This window comes from Cavia porcellus, unplaced genomic scaffold (genome assembly GCF_034190915.1).
Source record: "Cavia porcellus strain 051 isolate PalLab524CR breed Dunkin Hartley unplaced genomic scaffold, mCavPor4.1 scaffold_25, whole genome shotgun sequence".
Taxonomy (NCBI): Eukaryota; Metazoa; Chordata; class Mammalia; order Rodentia; family Caviidae; genus Cavia; species Cavia porcellus.
Genome location: NW_026947508.1, coordinates 11,943,822 through 11,964,098, shown reverse-complemented (window position 1 = coordinate 11,964,098; position 20,277 = coordinate 11,943,822). Strand labels below are relative to the sequence as shown.

Sequence of the window (20,277 nt, the reverse complement as noted above, 5' to 3'; positions counted from 1 at the left end):
CCATCCAGCCGTGATCTTAGGCTTTGTTTTTCCATTAAGTTTTACTTTGAATTTTAGATAGAACTGATTTGAAAAAAATAAAGTTAGATTCTGCTTTTAACATTAAAATGGTATGGTTTAGCTTCCTTTTAATGTTTTTCCCCTGGGACTTAGCACTGTTAAACACTGGCAATATTTATTGTTGCTGTTGTTTGTCTTTTTGCTGGATTCCTGGCAGCATTGGAGATTTTATGTAAAAAAATGTTATGCCTTCAAAGAATCCAGGCTTCATAACCCTGTGAATGGGTAGTGACAGTTTTTTACAGTCTGGCATGGAGTAGCATCCTTATCTTCCTCCTTCCCTTTTGCGTGCTTTCATTATTGTTTATTTTATTTTTTCCTCGATGGTTGGCTTATTTGGTTAGAAAGTTTAAGTGCAGGAAATATTTGGTATTTATTTTTGTTTATTTTGAGACAGGGTCTCACTGTGCATTTCAGGCTGGTCTTGAACCCACTATGTAGTCCAGGTTGGCCTCAAACTTACTGCTATCCTCCTGCCTCCGCCTCCGGGGTGTTGGGATTACAGGTGTGTGCCACCATGCATGACATTTATTTGTATTTTAGTAAATTAATCAGATAAATTCCTGCTGTACTCCCTGACTAAAGCAAACTGTCTTATGAATGGCTTTGGGCCCTGTAAGGGTGTGGTGCTAAGTGGAAATGAACAAACTCCTCCCACCCCAGACTCTCTTATAACACAGCACAGAAGAAACCTGTGACTTTAGATGTACGGATTTTGCCCATGCCAAGCAAGAAATCCTTCAGCAGCGCCTGTGGCTGAGTGTCCTCTAGTTCAGTTTGGTTCTGACCCCAAGGCAGAGGCCCAGTCCTGCGGGGCCGCCCACTTCATGTGCCCATTGGAAGCCCGGGGTGTTTCATGACTTCTTCCTTGGGTTCTGTTAATGTGCTGTAGTGGCCCATGGGACCTAGGAACTGCTTCCATTTGCCAGTTATTAAAAGGATATTACAAAGATGCAGATGAAAAGATGTGTGGGCAAGGCATGTGTGAAGAGGCACGAAGCTCTCTGGGGCTGAGGCAGGAGGGTTACACGTTTGATCCCGGCCTGGAACCTCTGAGGAGTCAGCCATCTGAAATCTCCTCGTGCATCGTCCTTTGGGTGTTCGTGGAAGTCTCATGATGCAGACATTATGGGTTAAATTGTTGGATTTGGTGACCAATTTAATCTGTAGCTCTTGCCTTTTCCCTTGAGACTGGCGAGTGGGGCTGAAAGTTGTAACCTTGTAGTGTTCTTTTTTTTTTTGAAACAGGGCTTTGCTATGTAGTTCAGATTGGCCTGGAGCTCACTTTGTAGTGCAGGCTGATCTCGAGTTTGCAACAATCCTCCTGCCTCAGCCTCCCCATTGCTGGGATTACAGGCCTGTGTGCCACCATACCAGGCTTCTTCCTTTGTTCTTTGCTCTGACCAGCCCCAGGCCTGCAGCTCCTGGGCCTGCCACCTTCAGGCAATTCCTTAGCATACACAAAACCTAACACATCTGCAATCAAAGCACTTTGGAGTTGAGGCAGGAGAATTGCAACCTGGCAATTTAGGGAGATCATGTCTCAAAATAGGGTGACCCCAGAGATACAGTGCCCTAAGGCTTGACCACAAGTACCAGCAAAACAGTAAAACCAACCACATAACTAAGATTCAAAGGGTTTGAGGAGTCATTTGCCAGGGATGGGAGAAAAACTGTGTGTCAGTCTCCTGTGGGCCAGATCAGTACTCAGCCATTAAAGAATCTACTTTGCTGCCAGAATGAGTCATCAGTATTAACCTCATAGGTAAAAGATTTTATTATCTTTGGTTATTTAAAGAGGCTGATATTAATCAGGCACAGGGGTGCACGTCTATGTGTGATCCCAGTACTTGAAAGGCTGAGGCAGGAAGATCAAAAGTTTGAGGCCAACCTGAGCTACATAGCAATCGAGACTGGCCTGGATTACATAGCAAAACCCTATTGCATAAAAAGCAACAATAACAACAAAACATAGAAGAAGCCTGAGGTGTTGATGTGTCCCTGTGATCCTAGCACTCAGGAGGCTGAGGCAGGAGGATTGCTTTGAGTTTGAGACTTGCCTGCTTTAGAGTTGGTTCAATACCAGCCCCCACCCCACCTCCCTGCACTATTTTTTTTTTTTTTTTGTACTCAGAATTGAAATCAAGACCTTGTGTCTGCCAAGCAGGCACTTATGCCACTGAGCGATATCCCTGGTCCTTTTTGTTTGTTTGTTTTGTTTTTCATATTTTGGGTTTTTGAGATAGAGTCTCCTTTTGTATTTCAGGTTGGCTTTCAACTCACTGTGTAACCCAGGATGGCCTCAGGCTTGTGGCAATCCTCCTGCCTCAGCCTCCTGAATTGCCTGATTTATAGGCCCATGCCATCAGGCCCAGTGAGAGGGATTGTCTTAACAAAAACAAAAATAAAAATCATGGACTAGTTCAGTTTGAGGAATACAAGCTTGTTTTTTTATTAGAAAATCAGGAATTTACCTCCCACCAGATTAAAAGAAAACCATATGGTATTTTAATATTTAATATTTGATATGGTATTTAATATTTAATATTTGATAAACTTTAATATCTATTTATAATTTTAAGTCATTTCGAATCAAATCAAATTGAAATTTGCAGAAATGCTACAGGTGGAAGTGCTTATTGGAAGAATCTCTTCGGGAGGCAGGTGGAGGTCACCTAGGGCGGACGTGAGCCCCTCTCCCCGGTGTGCCCTCCACCGTACTGTTTGCAGCCTGCAGCTTGCAACCCCCTGCTGAACCAGAAGACTGTTCACGTCTCATGGCAGTGTCAAGTGCAATAGCAGAAAATAATCATGTACTTTATTGTAAGAGAATTATTTTTAGAAACATTCCCAGCTGTATCTTTATGTGTATATGTATAAGGGAACTAGTTTTGGCATAAAGTATGTTTTACTGTGTTACAGTCAAAGTTTGAAAGCCACTGCTCTGGACTCTGTAGAAAATGATAATTATTTCATAACAGCTAAGCGTTGGATCCAGTTGATTTCTGTCAGTAGTAGAATGGGTAAATTACAGCGTGTCCATACAAAGAATCACACGCCACAGTGAGAATGAGTTCCAGCACAGCCAACAACTGCGCGACATATTGTTATGAGTAGTATATTCTTCAGTGATGTGCTTAAAGGGCAGAACTATAAAGGGAAGCAAGGGAGTAATAACAACACAGTGAACATTGCTCCTAGGTGGGTCACGGGGAGTAATGAGGGGGTGACGGGCACGCACAGTCTTAAAGGCCCTGGTGATGCCCTATGCCTGCCGTCGCTCCCTATCTCCTTCCTTCCTTTTTCCTATTATGTTTTTTTAAGACAGGATCTCACTGTGCAGTCCAGACTGGCCTTAAACTCACAGCATCCTATCTCAACAGGTGTGCATCTCTGTACTGAACTTACTCTATTTTCTAACTTGGATATGGGTATACAAGGGATTGTTTCAGAGATGGAGTCTTGCTATGTACTGCAAGTTTAAATCCTACCTGCCAATTTGGGGAGACTATGTCTCAAAATGGGGGGTACCCCAACTGGAGGTATAACTCAGAGATACAGTGCCCTTGGGCTTGACCACAGTACCAGCAAAACAGGAAAGCCAGGCTGGCCTTGAACTCAAAGCAACCTACCTGTCTCAGCCTCTCAAGTGTTGGGACCACAGGTGTGCTCTACCATTCCTGGATAGTTTTTGGCTTTTTTTGTTTTTCCTTTTTCTTTTTTGAGACAGCCTCTCACTATGCAGTTTAGACTGGCCTGAACTCACTTTGTAGTTCAGGCTGGCCTTGAACTTGCAGAGATATCTCCTGCCTCAGCCTTCTGAGTGCTGGGATTACAGACCTGTGCCACCATGCTCGACTAATTTGTAGCTTTTTGAACAAAAACCTGGAGTGTAGTTCAGGCTGATGTTGAACTCTGGGTAGCTCAGGCTGGCTTCAAACTGGAGATCATCCTATCTCAGCCTTCTGAGTACAGGGATTACAGGGGTATACCACCTGCCTGGCTATCTTAATTTTTTTAACTGCATATATTCTATACATCTTAATAAAATTATTATAAAATGCACAATATAAACTTTTCCATTTTAACCTTTTTTTTATGGACAGGCATAGGAATTGAATCTAGAGCCTTTTTTTGTTTTAATTGAGACAGTTTCCGTAAGTTACTAAATTGGTAAATCTGGACTCAAGCTTTTGATCTTTTTGCCTCAGCCTTCCAGAGTTCTGGGATTACAGGCATGTGTGACCGTACCTGACTCCTTTTCTCCTCTATATTGATAATTGAATGCAGGGTCTTCTCACTTATCTGTATCCTTAGCCGTTTTTTATTTATTTTGAAACAGGTGTATCACTAAGTCACTGTATAGTGCAGGCTGGGATTGAGTTTTAGCTCTATTGCCTCAGCTTCCCAGGTATTTGCCACCAGACCTGGCTCCAGCTTCAGCTTTTTTTTTTTTTTTTTTAAATAGTTGTAGTTCTGGCTGGCCTCAGACTTGTGGCACTCCTCCTGCTTCAGCCTCCCAAGTGCTGGGACCACTGCACCAGCTTCAGTTTTAAATGTATCACTTAGTGGCAGTAGTATGCTGTCCCAGCATAACATCAGCACCTTCGTCCTTCCTCAGTGCTGGGATTACAGGTGTGCGCTGCCGTGCCAGGAATTTCATGGATCTTCTGTACTGTTTCTGCAGCAGCTGCATCTCTATATAGCTTTGGATGTTTGATACATTTGGCTCTTACAAATTGACTTTTAAGAGACAAAGACTTTTTTTCTCTTCCTCAGAGGTAAAACTAAATTTGTTGTGTCTCTCTCACCAGTTTTTCATTTTTCTTTCTGTTTTTGTGGTACTAACAGTGGAGCCCAGGGCCTCCTGCACACCAGGCAGGTGCTCCACTACTGAGCTGTAGCTGTATCTGCAGCTCTGTTTGTTGATTTATTTATTAAATTTTTTTTTTTTTTGTCTTTTTCCTTTTTATCGGTACCGGGGATCAAACTCATGACTGCCTGCTTGCAAGGCAGGTGCTTATGCCACTGAGCTAAATCCCCAGCCCCTGTTGGTTTATTTTTGAGACAGAGTTTTGTTAAATTGTCCAGTGTGTATGCAGCACTATTCCCAGTGTCTACATAATTTTTATGCATTTATGTATATGTAGTGCATTTAAAGGTTTCTGTAGACGTGGATATGTAATAGGGTAATGTTAATCATTAGTTTGTATTTTTTGCAGAGTAGTCTTGGAGGTCTTTTCATGTCAGTGTATACTGATAGTCACTTTTTAAAATATTGAATATAAAATAAAATACTGGATAGTTAAATTCTGTAGCCTGGATATAGTGTAATTTAATTAGTCTCCCATTAATTTAATTAGTCTCCCATTAATAGACACAAGATTTGTGAGTTTTTGTCATTGCAGAGTAGATAAAACAACCCTGTGGCCCATACATTTTTGGGCACACTTCTGGATGTTTTTGTTGTTAATCTACCTGAAAATTACTTTGCTGAGCCCCAGATCCCCAGGTTTGTGCGATGTAAATGGAAGAAGTTTTCCAAATGCAGTATGTGTTTTTAATTTTTTCTTTCCCTGTTTGCATTCTGGTTGTGCAACAGCAGAAATGCCTGTGTAGGGCATAAAGATACACTGTACTGTATTGTAAAAAGTGTACAATCAAAATCACCTTTATGTTCTTTTAATTATGGGAAACATTTCCTGATACAGGATTGATTATGTGAATGATGTGTACTAAATTAATAAAAATATTCCTTTTATTGAAACAGATCTGCAGTGGACGAGCGAACCAGAAAGATGTGCTCCTTAAAACTGAAGCCATGAAATGGTGATTGTTTTAGTCATTTTCAACCCAGGGGAGAATTTTGTTTTCTTTTATTTCATTTGATTCCTCTGAATTTTGAGGAGTTTTCTATCTTATATAATTTTGGATTGAGGTTTGGACCTGTTTTTTTTTTTATTTATTTTTTTAAAAAGTACCATAAAATTGCATATTGCTTGAGAACTTGATTTTTAAAGTTATGAACTCTATGGATTGATTGTTATACCTTCTGTAACAATAATAAAGTTTGACATAATTGATTGCAGTTTTAAAAAAGGTTCTTTAAATATTTAAGTCTTGTTAATAACAAGACCTTCTTAGAAGCCAGCATGGTGGTATGTACACCTGTTAATCCCAGCACTGTGGGAGGTTGAGACAGGAGGATCCTAAATTCAAAGCCTACTTGGGCAATTTGGTAAGCCGCCTGAAAATTAAAAAGGGACTGGGAATATAGTTCAGTGAGAATGCCCTGGGTTTAATCCCCAGTACTGCAAAACAATATTCAGAGAGAGAAACTGGAGCAAACTTAACCTGCCAGCTGAGGGAAAGGGCGGTTAAGCTATCTCTACAAGAAACAGGTTGCATTCATGTATGCTAGTTGCATTGTACTTTGGCCAGTAGCCACCAAACTTCTGAACTCTTTCTAGAGTCAGGAAATGGTTTTCCAGCACAACTGAGAAACAGTTGCATTTTTGTCACGGTTTTATTTTGAGACTGAATCTTGCTGTTTGCCAAGGCTGGACTTGAGCTCATGACCTTTGTGCCTCAGTTCCTGGGTAGCTGAATTTTCAGGTATGCACTACTACTCCTAGCAAAGTAGATAATTTAAATTAACCTAAAAATCATTTATACACTTCTGTTAAAAGTAAAGTTCAAGGGCTAGGTGCGTAACTTAGTAGTACAGTACTTGGGTGGTGTGTGTGATGCCCTAGGTTCAATCCTCAATACCATCACCAAAAAAAAAAAAGTAAGCTGCACACAGGGACACATGTTGGTAACCTCAGCCCTCAGGGGCTGCAGCAGGAGGATTGCCTTATGTTTGAGGCCAGCCTTGGCTATGTAGCAAGATCCTGCCTCAAAACAAAACAAAAAAACCATTCAGCTCTCACAAAGTAAGAAATAAAAGCATTGACAACGCTGTATACTTTTTCAACTAAGTTACACATTTTGTTGAACCTAGAATATGTGGTCTTCCATATCAGAATTTTAGAACCTCAAGTGTGTCCTCTAGTGATTGACATCTGTACCATTTTCTTGACCATTTATAGTAATAAACCCTTGGTCTGTTATGTACGGCTTAAGAGAGTAGCCCTGAAAACTGTCATATTTACACAACTTGGATGAGTTATCAGACACTTTCATTCTATATCAACCAGAAAGAATGGTAAGAAAGTGCAATATGTAATGGGTGGTTTGGGGAAATATTTTTCTGTTTCACTACTGTATGTTTTAACTGGGAAACACACTGATGTGTTCATCATTAAAAAAAATAAAAACCTCCAGCTGACATCTGTTACTCAATTTGGAGTCTTTTGTAGAAGCGGCTCAGAATTTGTGTATCAAGAGTAGTTCACAGCTTGCTAATAGCAATAATAGTTATGCCCAATTATTCTGCTCTTGGACCTTTTTAAAATTTTGTCAAAATATTGACTGTTAGGAACTAAGGAGTCTCCAGAATTAGGAGCTTCTGTTAATGTATATCAGATACTAAATAGTATTAAGTAGTGTATGTGTATGTGGTCAGACCACGCATTGAATACAAAGTGGTTTTTCTTATTTTACCTATAAGTTAATTCTGTTAAGTGGCAAAGAATCTCAACTAAAGTCAGGTATGGTGGCAGATGCCTGTAATCTCAGCACTGAGAAGGCCGAGGCAGAAGGATTGCTGTGAGTTTGAGGCCAGCCTGGGCTATATAGTGAGTTCAAAACCATCCCAAACTATACACTGAGACTCTGTATCAAAGAAATAAACAGAAATAATACCAGAAATAATGATTTGAAAATATTTTATCCCTCTACCTTATGTTTGATTCTTTGAAATCTTACCTGTCAAAGCGTGGCTCAAATTCTTTACCTCAAGAGGCCTTCTCTTCTCTCCTGACTGTTGATACTGTAGGTCATTTATTATATAATGCTTTGTGTTGCTGTTAGCCGTGTCTTCAGCCCTTCTGAAGGTGCCGTCCCTGAGTGCAGACACTGCCCTATTCTCTTTGAGTACCTTCTGTGGAATCTAGGCATGGTATTTTGTGCATGCAGCCAATGTGATGTTGCCCTTTATTGAATGAAGTGGGACAGAATTTTATATTTTACAATTTTTCTGCTTGCCTTTGAATTAGTACGGTGATAATGATTATATTGGTAGCATATTAGTAAGGCTTATTATCTTAGAAAAAAATCATGCCCTCATCTTCTGTACATCTAACAATAGTTTATTTTCAAGAATAGAACCTTGTATGGCTTTAGGTCACAGTGTCTGTAACTGCTTGAGTTCATGAAGGCATCTGTGTGAGGTGGCTGCTTTGTCCTCAAACCCTCAGAAACCCTCACACTGATGGATGCTGTGGGTTCTTTCATTTATTTAGCCATTCCCTCTTAAGTTCCAGCAGTGTTTGTTTGTTTGTTTGTTTTAATTGAGGTGAGGTTTTACTATGTAGCCCAGGCTGGCTTTGAACTCACTATGTAACCCATGCTGGTCTCGAACAACCCGACCCAATTTTTTTTTTTTTTTTTTCCTTTTTATCGGTACCGGGGATCGAACTCACGACTGCCTGCTTATAAGGCAGGCGCTTATGCCGCTGAGCTAAATCCCCAGCCCCCCAATTTTTATAGAGGTGTGTTTGCTCCAAAAGAATTTTCAGATGTGTAGCTGTTTTAGGAATAAAAGGCACAGATTAATCAGATATTCTACTAAAATCCCACAATGGCTTTTTTACACGCAATAAAGTAACTTTATCCCCATCTTGAATTTCTTTGAGTGCCCCGGAGCTGTTTGCTGCTTCCTGCTACCTTCACATCCTTTCCTGCTGGCTATGACTTCACTCCGCTTCACACAGCTTCAGAGCTGGAAGCAGTAGCCAGATCGCCAGGCTCAAAGTCTTCTTACCCTAACTTTGCACCTCAGGGTAGGCACTCAGATTTTAGAGACTGGTTTGGGGATGGGGCTTGGCGGTAGGGTACTTGCTGAATCCTCAGCACTGCTGGGGAGTGAAGGACGGAAAGGAGGGAGCAGGAGAGGGAAGGGAGGAGTATGTATTTCATTGAATTCAATGAAATAGTTTTCAGAAAAAAAAGCTTCCTGGGTCCATTAAATGGCTTTTCAAGTCCCGTTTTTGCCTTTTGAGCTGGTGAAAGTGACTGGTGGTGGCAGCATGTATTTTGAAAGGTCAAAATTCAAGGGTCCAGAGAGATTATTAATTCTGACCAATGAAATATCCTGGCGGCACCCGGTGACGCAGAGCGACGTGTGTTGTGAGTAGGAACGTCAGGTCAGGGAATCCTGTCCTCACTTGCACGCCTTGTGCCAGAGGGCAGAGGCGCCTGGGCGAATGGTCTCTGGCTCCTGGAAGCTCCCGGAAGCTCAGCATCCCGTAAGTTGACTTCAGTTTGTGCTCTTCCTCAGACTCAGTCATCGAGGGGCTGATGAGAAGGTGTGGCACAAGTGTGAAGAGGGAGGAGGATTTCTTTTAAACATGTCACGAAGTCACGTTCATTGAATTAATACACTGTATGTGAAAGGTTTTCTGCAGCTTCTTTTGGCACGAAAACAAGACAAACTCAGTTTAAGGGTGCTGCCATGTCCTTTGGGAGTGTGAGTGATGGCTTCACCTCGTGATCATAGAAGCACCACCTGTGCCTTGTGCTCGGCCCTCAGGCTGTGGGGTATGGTGGCTTGCTGGATGGTGGAAATTGCCTAAACCTGGCACCCACAGCAGTGTTCGCGCCTTTATTGAAGCTTGCTGATTGTAAGCACTTTTGGAAAGGCAGTAAGTTGTTTTATTGAATCGGCATTTATTTTATTTAAATGATCTTTTGAGACTTCCCTTGATTCAGTTCATTCTGAAACAGACCTTGAGCTCACAGTCTGTCAGAACATGTGCAAGGGAACCCTGTATTTGAGACGGTGTATTTAATTCACGCATGAACAGCACACTGAGCCTGTTCCGCTTGGACTCTTGGCAGACCTGAGCAGAGAGGAGTGAAGAGCAGGTCTGTAAATCAGGAAGCAGTGGGGAGTGGTGCTGTGCAGGGGAGGAATGAGAAGGAGTGTTGCAAGGGCAGCGTTTAGCTGGGGCGTGGGGCATGAACACCGTGCTGGCTTTTCCTTTCTGTTTGCAGGACTGTAGGCTTCTGGCTAGGAGGGAGGGCTGCAAATGGAGGTGTGTGCTGACCACTAGGCCTTTCTCTGGCAGGTGAAGCACATTGGAAAACAGCTCACTCAGGGCAGAAAAAGGCTGAAGATCTTTGTCTAATACAATTTTAGCTAGCTCATTACAGCACTCTTCTTTTTTAAACTTTTTATCGGTACCAGGGATAGAACTCACGACCGCCTGCTTGCAAGGCAGGTACTGATGCCGCTGAGCTAAATCTCCAGCCCCAGCACCCTTCTTTTATGAGATGATAGGAAATGCAGCTTCTTGCTGCTACTGCCTCTCCCTTCCACCCCCAAGAGGATTTAGGCCATGCCACCCCTGAGAAGCCACTCATTGCTGATGATCACCAAGAATCTATATGCCACTTGGCCGAGAGATAATTTGGTAGATAAATGATACGTGTTTTTTTTGTTTTGTATTTTGTCTTTTTTGAGACAGAGTCTCACTGTGCAGTGCAGGCAAGCCTTGAGCTCACTTTGTAACCCAGGCTGGCCTCAAACTTGCAACAGTCCTCCTGCCTCAGCTTCCCCAGCGTTGAAATTACAGGTGTGCAATACCATGCCCAGCTGATAAATGATCTTGGGAAGCAATGCATGTTGATTCATGTTTGCATTTTCCTTAATTGACTATTCTTCTGATTTTTAAAGATGTGCATCATTATTATATGAATTGTAGGAGTGGTAGAGATGAGGTAGGAGGATCTGTTCTTAGTTACTTAATGTTTTCTTCATCAGTGCCAGAGGGAATGCTGGGTATCCTAACAAGGGTAGCATAGTGGTGCTCTGGGTAGAAGTATATAAAGTGAGTAAATGTATTAAAAGCAACAAACTAGAAGCCAGCTGTGGTTCCACATGTCTGTAATCCCCCAGCACTCTGGAGGCTGAGGCTACAGCGCCGCAGAGCCCCTCACTGCCCCGCGGGACTGGCTGTCCACTGGGCAGCCTGCATTGGGTCTGCACCAAGGTCTGGTTGCCCAGTAAACCTTTTTCATTCCTCATTCTGTTTATCATCTGTTCCTGCAGAATCTAACTTGGGACTCAGTTCTTATATAAATTGACCTGTTTTGTTAACATGATATGATCTTTCTAGAAAATTTAGGGAATATGAGAAACACAAAAGAAATTTTTTTAGCTACCTATACTATTTCCCCTAGAACTGACTACTGATAATAGCTTATGTTGGCAAACTTTAAAGATGTGCATAAATATTCAGGCCAGTGAATTTCTCATAGAACGCATCCATGTAACCAATACCCAATCAGGAAACAGAATTTGATCAGGATTTAGGAACTTTTCAGAGATTACCAAGGGATTACAGGTGTGTTCTACTGTGCCCGCTTCCAAAACTCTACTGCCCCTCTCATTGTTTTTTGCTTTAGTTTTTGTTTTTGTTTTTTGAGACAGGGTCTTGCTATGTAGTTCAGTCAGGCTTTGAACTCACTAGGTAGACCAGGCTGGCCTCAGAGTGATCCTCCTGGCCCAGCCTCCCAAATACTAGAATTACAGGTGTGTGCCATCATGCCCAGCCCCAAATTCTTACTTCTTAACTCACATTCTCAGAATGTTACTACTCTTTGTAGGACCTAGAGTTAGTTTATCTTCTAAGGTTTATCGTGGGTCATTGTTAGTGGCCCAGAGAGGCTACTTGCTACCCCCATCGTCATTTGCCAGGCTGCCAGATCTTTGAGGTAGTGGAATTAGTGCAGGACAGCTTTTCCAGTGCTAAGGTAATGCTAGGACTCAGCTGCCATTTGGTGTTCTGGAGAGAGAAACGTGGTCAGAAGCCTTTGTGGAGGGTTTGGTATTCGAGCTCCACCTGTGAAGATGGCTCATAGTGAACGTGGGAAAGTGCAGAGAAAAGATCCCAAGCAGAGGGTGGGAAGGAAGTCCTGAGCAGCGTGGAGGCGGAGGCGTTCCTGAGTCTGACAGCTGTGTACAGATGTTCCTTTCTTGCCTGCTACAGCTTTGGAGTGGAATGTCATGGCCAGCTCCTCAGACAGTGAAGATGACAGTTTCATGGCTGTGGACCAAGAGGAACCTGCGCCGGAGGGGACAATGGAGCAAGACGAGAATGCACACCCAGGCCTGGGGGCTGAGGAGCCACGACACAACCGGTCTATGTCCGAGCTGCCGGAAGAAGTCTTGGAGTACATCCTGTCCTTCCTCTCCCCGTACCAGGAGCACAAGACTGCCGCCCTCGTCTGCAAACAGTGGTATCGACTTATCAAAGGTACTGTGCAAAGAAAACGGTCACTTATCTCGGGTTTTGTCGGACGTTTTATTTTTAGGTTCCCAATTTTCTCTTTGAAATGTTTTATGGTTATACAGTTTAATATGGGACACTTAACATGTTTTCTGCTGCTTCTGGAGTATTTCATCCCCTTTGTAGTTTTAGAGGAGGACTTTACCTGCAGGTTAAGTGTCCAGGCTGAGGCATGTGTTCTTCTGTGTTTAGGAGTAGCCCATCAGTGTTACCATGGTTTCATGAAGGCCGTCCAGGAAGGAAACATTCAGTGGGAGAGCCGCACTTACCCATACCCTGGAACCCCAATTACTCAGCGGTTCTCACACAGTGAGTATCTCCTGCGCGCGCCGGTCTCACCCTGCCAGTGCTCATGCTTCCAAAAATTGTTTTGGATGTGTGTATTTTCCCCAGCTTTTTAGTGAAGGGAATGTAAAATGAGAGTTATATTAAACTTACAACAACAGTTAGGAAAAAGCACGAGTTTAAAAATCTGAGGGCTGGGATGTAGCTCAGGGCAGAGCAGTTACTTAGGTAAGGCCCTGGGTTCAACCCCAGCACCACTAAATAAATGAATGGTAGAGACTTTGTTCCTCATTTTATTTCTGACTTTTTATTTCGTTTTCCTCTACTCCAAAGAAGTTAAAATGTTATGCTTAGAATTTTAGGTTTTTTTGTGTTGTGTTTTGTCCGACGGGGTCTCACTACGCTGTCTGGGCTGGCCGTGAGCTCACTATGTAGCCCAGGCTGGCCTCAAACTTGTGGGGATCCTCCTGCTTCAGCCTCTAGAGTGCTGGTATTTATAGGCATGCACCACCATGCCCAGCATCACATAAAATTTTTTAATGTGAAGGATATTGATTAAAAATACAAATGTGAATAGTACAACTATAAATAAAATTTTCTGACAAATAGATGCAATTTAGAGTTACTTGAATTGTTCTAGTCATTCACGTTCTAGCTGATTTTTATAGATGCTTTTATTCCATTAGTGATTCACATCCTTCTGTCTTTTAAGTGTGACCAAGAGATGGTGTCATTAGACAAGTGAAGGGATCATTTTCAGTGTTTGCTCAAAAAGTCGGTGGGGGTAGGCAGGAAGGAGAGGGTGGGGACAGAGGCTGAGGTGACTTCTCAGGCACCTCTCAGGATTGCTCTCTCATTGTGTTGTGTTTTTCTATTCAGAAACTCGGTGGCTGTACGTTGCCTATAAGAGAAAACCTGAACTTTATCTTATTTTGAAAGCCGTCCTGAATTTGACTGACCTTTCCAGGCACCACTTCACCTCCCCACTTTCCCAGGACTCTCCTCATGAGCACGCTGCTCCTTAGCTTTTACCCACTTGATTTCTTTTTACCTCCGACAGTCTTTGCATCGACTTAGCTGAATCCTGCCTCCTTGATAACTTGTAGTTCTGACTCCTTCATGAAATTTATTTTCTTCAGCTCATTTCAAATTTATTTTCTTCAGCTGCAGTGTTTGAATATTTTAAAGGAAAAATTGTGTTCTGAGCTTACTTAGGTATTATTGTCTGGAGTACTAATTGATATTAAATTATATTGCCTTTTATTGTTAGTTTATATGTATGTGACTTTACAAAAAATAAAGAAATATATTTTGAATTCAGATGGAGAGGAATATGTGTTGGTTATCCACGCTGCATAAAAAATTACCCCCAAATTTAGCAGTATAAAGCAGTATTTCATATTTCATTCCTGAGGACCAGGGATCTGGCTTGTCTGGGAAGACCTGGCTTGAGGCTGCTGTCAGTCAGTCAGCCAGGACCGTGGATGAGGGCTGGGGAGGCTTCCAGGCTTGCTCAGCTGTCCCAGGAAGCCTCACTTCCTTACTGCATGGACCTCTCCATAAAGCTGCTCATAGTGGCAGCTGGCTTCCCACAGACAGATGGCCTGAGAGAAACAGAGGCAGATACCAAGAGAAGGGCCTGCACCTCCTTCATTCTCTCTTGGTCACACAGTGCTGACCAGGGGTGTAAAGACCAGGAGGATCAATGGAGACCATCTTAGCAGCTGGCTACCCAGATCATACGTTACCCTCTTGTATCCAGAACACTTCTGGATACAAGTGTTCGGTAAATAACTGACTAAGTAGGTCAAAGGAACAGGCCAAACCATGGTGATTTCAGTTCTCTCAAGGAGCTATTTATGCTTGTGTTCAGTAAACCACGTGGAGCAGTGAGCCTCAAAGTGTGATTCCGGGATCTGGGGGTGGGGGAGCATTCATCAGCACTTCCAGGAGCTCTCTGCAGTCAAAACTGGCTTTATGTGTTTCTTTTTATTTATTTATTTATGGTACCGGGGACAGAACTTATGACCTCACACTTGCCAGGTAGGCGCTTATGTCACTGAGCTAAATTCCCAGCCAGTCCTGTGTGTTTGTTTTAAAAGAGTGTGTAGGGCCAGAGGTACAGCTTAGCAGTATGGTGCCTGCCTGGCACTGGCACGAGGTCCTGAGTTTAATTCCTGGTGCCAAAAAACCCCTCAGAATCCATACAAACAAACAAAAAGAATGGAGTGTGTGACAGTGAAAGCCAGGAAGCAAGGACAGTGGAGTCCACTGGCCCTTGTGCTATGAGCCTGATTGCCTGAAGCCTCCCACTAGGGCAAGCCTTTTAAAGGGCCGTAACACTGCAGTAGTGGGGTCCTGGGAACCTTGGGGGACCCTGTCCTTATTCAAGCCATAATCACTGGATAAAATAGAAACCTTATGAAGAAATACTCAAGGGTGCGGAATTATTAGTTCAGCTGTAGCTTTCTTATGAAGAAGGAAAAAAATAATTTTCAGCGAAATAGTTTTGACCAACAATTTATAACGAAATGGAGGCACTTACTTGCAGGAGCAGTGGAAAGGAATATAGTGCGGTGAGTAAGCCTGTGGGAGTTCAGAGGCTGGGTGTTTGAATACTTTAAAACACTTGCAGTCTTGATTTGAGATCCAAGAAAAGGCACCATAGATCAGTTTTTTTTATATTTGTGTCTCATTGTCTTTTCTGACCTGTCTCATTTTCCTCTTGTCTATGTACTGTGTAGCTGGTGGGTACACTGAAGAGGACTGTTACAGAGAGATGGGCAGTGTTTTGTTTTGTTTTTGTTTTATAATTTATTTAATTTCTTTCTTATGTCCTTGCTCTTCTGTTTTGAATTTCTCCTTTAATCTTGTACTTTTTCAGTACTGGGAATTGAACACAGGTCCTTCACACTAAGCTACATTCTCATCCTTTGTTTAAATATTTTTTTTGAGACAGTGACTAAAGTTGCCCCACCTAGGATCTCAAACTTGAAATCCTCCTGCCTCAGCTTTTCAAGGTGCTAGGACTGTAGGAAAGTACCATCTCATCTGGCATCAGTTTTCTTTCTTACCCCTCATTTATGTTAAGCCATAGATCCTCATTTCAAATTACTTGCTTGTGTTACCATGAAGACACTAGGTGTTTCATATCCAGTTAGTTAAAAATGAACTTAAAGGGGGCTGGGGATTTAGCTCAGTGGCATAAGAGCCTGCCTTGCAAGCAGGCAGTTGTGAGTTCGATCTCCCATACCGATAAAAAGGAAAAAGACGAAAAAAAAAAAAAAAGAACTCAAAGGTACAAATTAAAACAACACTGAGATTATACCTCACCCCAGAAAGAATGACTGTTATCAGCCAGGGCTGGAGATTTAGCTCAGTGGTATAAGCACCTGGCGGGCAAATTCGAGGTCCTGAGTTTGATCCCTGTGTACCAAAAAGAAAAAAAAAAAAAAAAAAAAAAAATCAACCAACAACAAATGCTGGAGGGGCTGTGGGGAAAAAGGAATCCTTCTCCACTGTTGGTGGGAGTGCAGACTAGTACAACCACTGTGGAAATCTGTGTGCAGATTCCTAAAACAACTAGGATTGGAGGTCCCATTTGACCCAGCTGTTTCTTGTCTTGGTATCTTCCCAGAAGAACTAAAAATGTCATACCACAGTGATATATGTGCACCAATGTTTATAGCAGCACAATTTGTAACAGCCAGATCTTGGAAACAACCTAAATGCCCATTGACTGAGGAATGGGTAAAAAAGATGTGGCACTTTTATACAATGGAGTACTATTCAGCCATAAAGAAGAAAAACGCAAGCCTTTTATAGGTAAATGGGTGCAACTTGAGACTATACTTCTAAGTGAAATAAATCAGACACATGTATGTAAACATGATATTGTCTCACTAGTATGAGAAGCTGAAAGTATGTATGCATGTGTGTATATATATGTGTGTGTGTGTGTGTGTATATATGTATATATATATAATAGAGTTCAGCTAGTTATACTACTGATTCTTCTGAGTTCACTGAAGAGAAAGATTTGTGCTGGTACTGTTCAGACAGTTGAACGCAGATGTGTCGTGCTCTGGTTGACTTGTTTGGGGATGGCAATGCACAATGTGTGTACCTTTGTTGTCCCCTGGTTGTGTTTTGAAATTTTGTTTTTTAATTTTTTTCTCTTTGAGATAAAATGGATTTTTTAAAAGAATTTTATTTAAAGAGAAAAAAAAGCAAAACAGAAAAAAGGGTGGACGTAATACAGAATTTCAAAAACAAATAGTAAGAAATCACTAGTTGATAGATTACATATTGTCATCTTAGAAGTCACTGTTCAAGTTACAAAATTAAAGCATACAAAGTGGACATTCAAACAGTGAGACTGCAAACAGTTCTGTTCAGTGAGCCAATAAAAACTTAGTAGTATGGTTATCTGTCTTTATAATAACAATTACACATTTTAGGTTTTATTACTCCTACAGTTCTTATTACTTTGTTTGAAGAGAATAAAACCAAATGTGACAAAACAAAATGGAGTCAGTTAAAACAAGAATAAACAGTATATGATGTAAAAACAAAATACAAGGTGATCAACAATGGCTACTATAATGCCTCTTGCTATCTTCAAAAGAGGGTAAGATTAGACATAACAAAACAACAAAACAGATCATAAGGAAACAATTTTAAGAGGCACGGATTTCAAAGCAAGTCCACTGGGGCTGGGGATTTAGCTCAGAGGCATAAGTGCTTGCCTTGCAAGCAGGCAGTCGTGAGTTCGATCCCCGGTACTGATAAAAAGGAAAAAGACAAAAAAAAAAAAAAAAAGAAAAAAAAAAGCAAGTCCACTGGAGATCTTCACTGTCTGTCTTACTGTCTTTAGTTTTCTTCCAAATAGTTGTCCCCATCTTCACACGCATTGGATACATACTGAACATTATAGTACTAATCTGATCATAACAGGATGATGAAATTAGGTCTTCAAGACCTGACATTGGGGAAGTCAATAGTGACTGCCATAATGTCCCTCATTCTCTTCATAGTAGCTGTCCTTATCTTTACGTATGCTGAAATTGAACATAAGAGACTAGACTAATATCATTCTAAACAGTGAATAATAGTTGTACTAGATTTTATATCATAATGTAACAGAGTTAGCACTGGGTTTCTTAGTGTCTCTTCAGAGTATCTGTTTGTTACGAGATAAAATGGATTTAAAAAAAATAACTCAGTAGCCCCTCCCGACAATTTTCTTCTTTCTTTAATTAGTGTTTCGGGCTTGAAATCTGGTATGAATTTCCTCTCCTTCCCTTTGTTTAACAGAGGCCGAATCCCGCTGATGCTGTTCCAGCTCCTTCATACCTTCCTTGCCCCCGTCACCGTAATTCACAGTCTAATCATGCCCTCTGCCAGCACACTCCAGCCCTTCCGCACTGTGCGCAGAAGTTTCTGCTCCACCCGGCTGGCAGGGCCCCAGCTTAACTCTCTATTCAGGGTCCAGCCACATGAGCCTTTTTGCTGTGTCTTAAATGTGCCCGCTTTATGGCTTTGCTTGGAAACTCTAATTTCACTTTCCTCTTCTCTCTTTTTTTCTCCTGTTTCTTTTTCATCCTTGTTAATAGAAAATAATTCTCTTTTCCATACTGACTCTGGTAGTGGAAAAAAAAAAAAAGAAAAAGAAAATATTCTCTCTAAAAGTCATCTCGGTGGCACAGCCAAAGCCACACTTTCCACAAGTCGCTCTCAGTCCCCACCTTGGAGACTAAGCTCTTTTTTCTTCTCTTCCTCCTACTTAGGACCTTGTCTGTACCATTACCATCCATAGAAGAGGGGCTGCAGTAAAACAGGAAGGAGGTCTGGGAATCCCCCGTAACCCACAACTTCACCGGGAAAATGTGTATGACGAATTATTGTACAAGTGTTTTAAGCCGTGAAGTGGTAGGCGATGAAGTTTCTGCCACAAGATAGTTGTCTGCTTCATGACAGCAGGCTTCATGTCTCAGGCATCTTACACCTTTTTGTGGCTGCTGGCTCACAGTTGGCATCTAATACATTTGATACCAATAAAGTTTTGTGGATCGAAGCACAACAGAACTATTTTGCTATGTAAAAGTCTGGGGCTGGAAAGGCAGGAAAAGTGGTTTTTTGGTAAATGTCTGTATGACCAATTGTGCCAGCCTTGGTTAATGTAGGGCACCCTTTTCAGTGTTTGTTGTTTGTTTTGGCAGTAGTGAGGGTTGAACCATGGCCTCTGCAATGAGCTGTACCCTTATCCTAACTGAAACAGTCTCACCAAGTCATTAAGTTCCTCAGACTATACTCAAATTTAGGAATCTCGGGCCTCGGCCTCCCAGAGTGCTGAGATTACATGTAGGCAGCAGCACATCTGACATCCTTATTGGTTTAAGGGAGGAGCTTATTGAGTCCGCACCATGATATTTGGAAAACTGTTTAGTGTTCAGGACTGCAGCATGAGCAGCAGTTCCGAGGCTGCGGATTGCGCTGCTGCAGGGGCCTGCAGGCTCAGGCTGGATACCACCCGCCCGCCCGCCCGTGCCTGCTGCAGTTATGTAATTACAGAACTTATCGAATGTGTTCTGGCTTGTAGATGTGAGACACTCAGCATGGGATAAATGCCTTAGGGCCTTTCCCTGGAGACAAGTAGGGAAACAAAAGTGGATTTAGCATCTGAGAATGCAGACGTTGGAGTGTACCATTCATTCACTGAGCATTTAGTGAATGCTCCATGTACCTTGGAAACTGAAATTAATGGATGACCTGCACTTGAGATGAGTGTAATACAGTAGAAAGATACTCAGAACTATGAAAAATAACTGTTTGCTTGCTCTGTAACTGAATTATGAATGTTGGATTTCTCTTTGAATGGGGACTACTAGTAATTTGAGATCTGTATTCTGTAGTAATTACTCATGGATAAATCAGACCCATTTCAGAAGATCTGAAGAAGTATAGTAGTTGGAATAAACAGTCTCAGGGGCTGGGGATTTAGCTCAGCGGCATAAGCACCTGCCTTGCAAGTGTGTGGTCATGAGTTCGATCCCTGGTACTCATGGAAAAAAAAGACAAAAGAATAAACAGTCTCAGTGTTTCTTAGCACACTGTTCATATTGTACTGCAAGCAGTAACTTTCATATACTACATTCCAGGGGGTCTAGGAAAGCCTGCCATTTGGGTGGAGAACTTGAGGAAAAGGAAATGTTTTTGGTTTTTTCTTTTTCTTTAAGACAGGATCTCCCTGTGTAGTTCAGACTGGCTTTAAACTCACAGTAATCCTCCTGCCTCAGCCTATTAGTTTTTTCTTAGAAACCCATTTGAACTTGCTGAGTTTTCTCACTGAGATCACTATATGTGTCTTAGTAAAAGTAAGCAATAAGCAGAGTTGGTTTTGAACTGGATACTTACAGTAGTTGAGTGTGCTATTGATGGGTTTTGTTCATCTCGTTATACCTGAGTCCCAGGCATA

At 41.9% G+C, this 20,277-nt stretch overlaps 1 protein-coding gene across 8 annotated transcripts in view; it reads left to right on the top strand.

Moving 5' to 3' along the window:
• Fbxo42 (F-box protein 42) overlaps nucleotides 1–20,277 on the top strand; it is a 72,845-nt gene that overhangs the window by 15,977 nt on the left and 36,591 nt on the right. For 3 of the 8 annotated variants that reach the window (XR_010042953.1, XM_063235588.1, XM_063235582.1), the window contains exons 2-3: nucleotides 12,216–12,482; nucleotides 12,708–12,824. Coding sequence is in view for 7 of the 8 variants with exons in the window: in XM_063235588.1 (XP_063091658.1) it covers nucleotides 12,233–12,482; nucleotides 12,708–12,824 (367 nt within the window). In the remaining variant the exon portion in view is untranslated. Of the gene's footprint in view, nucleotides 1–5,830; nucleotides 5,890–8,858; nucleotides 9,006–9,215; nucleotides 9,471–9,821; nucleotides 10,090–12,215; nucleotides 12,483–12,707; nucleotides 12,825–20,277 lie in introns of those variants that run through there. The other 5 variants (XM_063235584.1, XM_063235585.1, XM_063235583.1 and 2 more) reach the window with 5 other exon arrangements.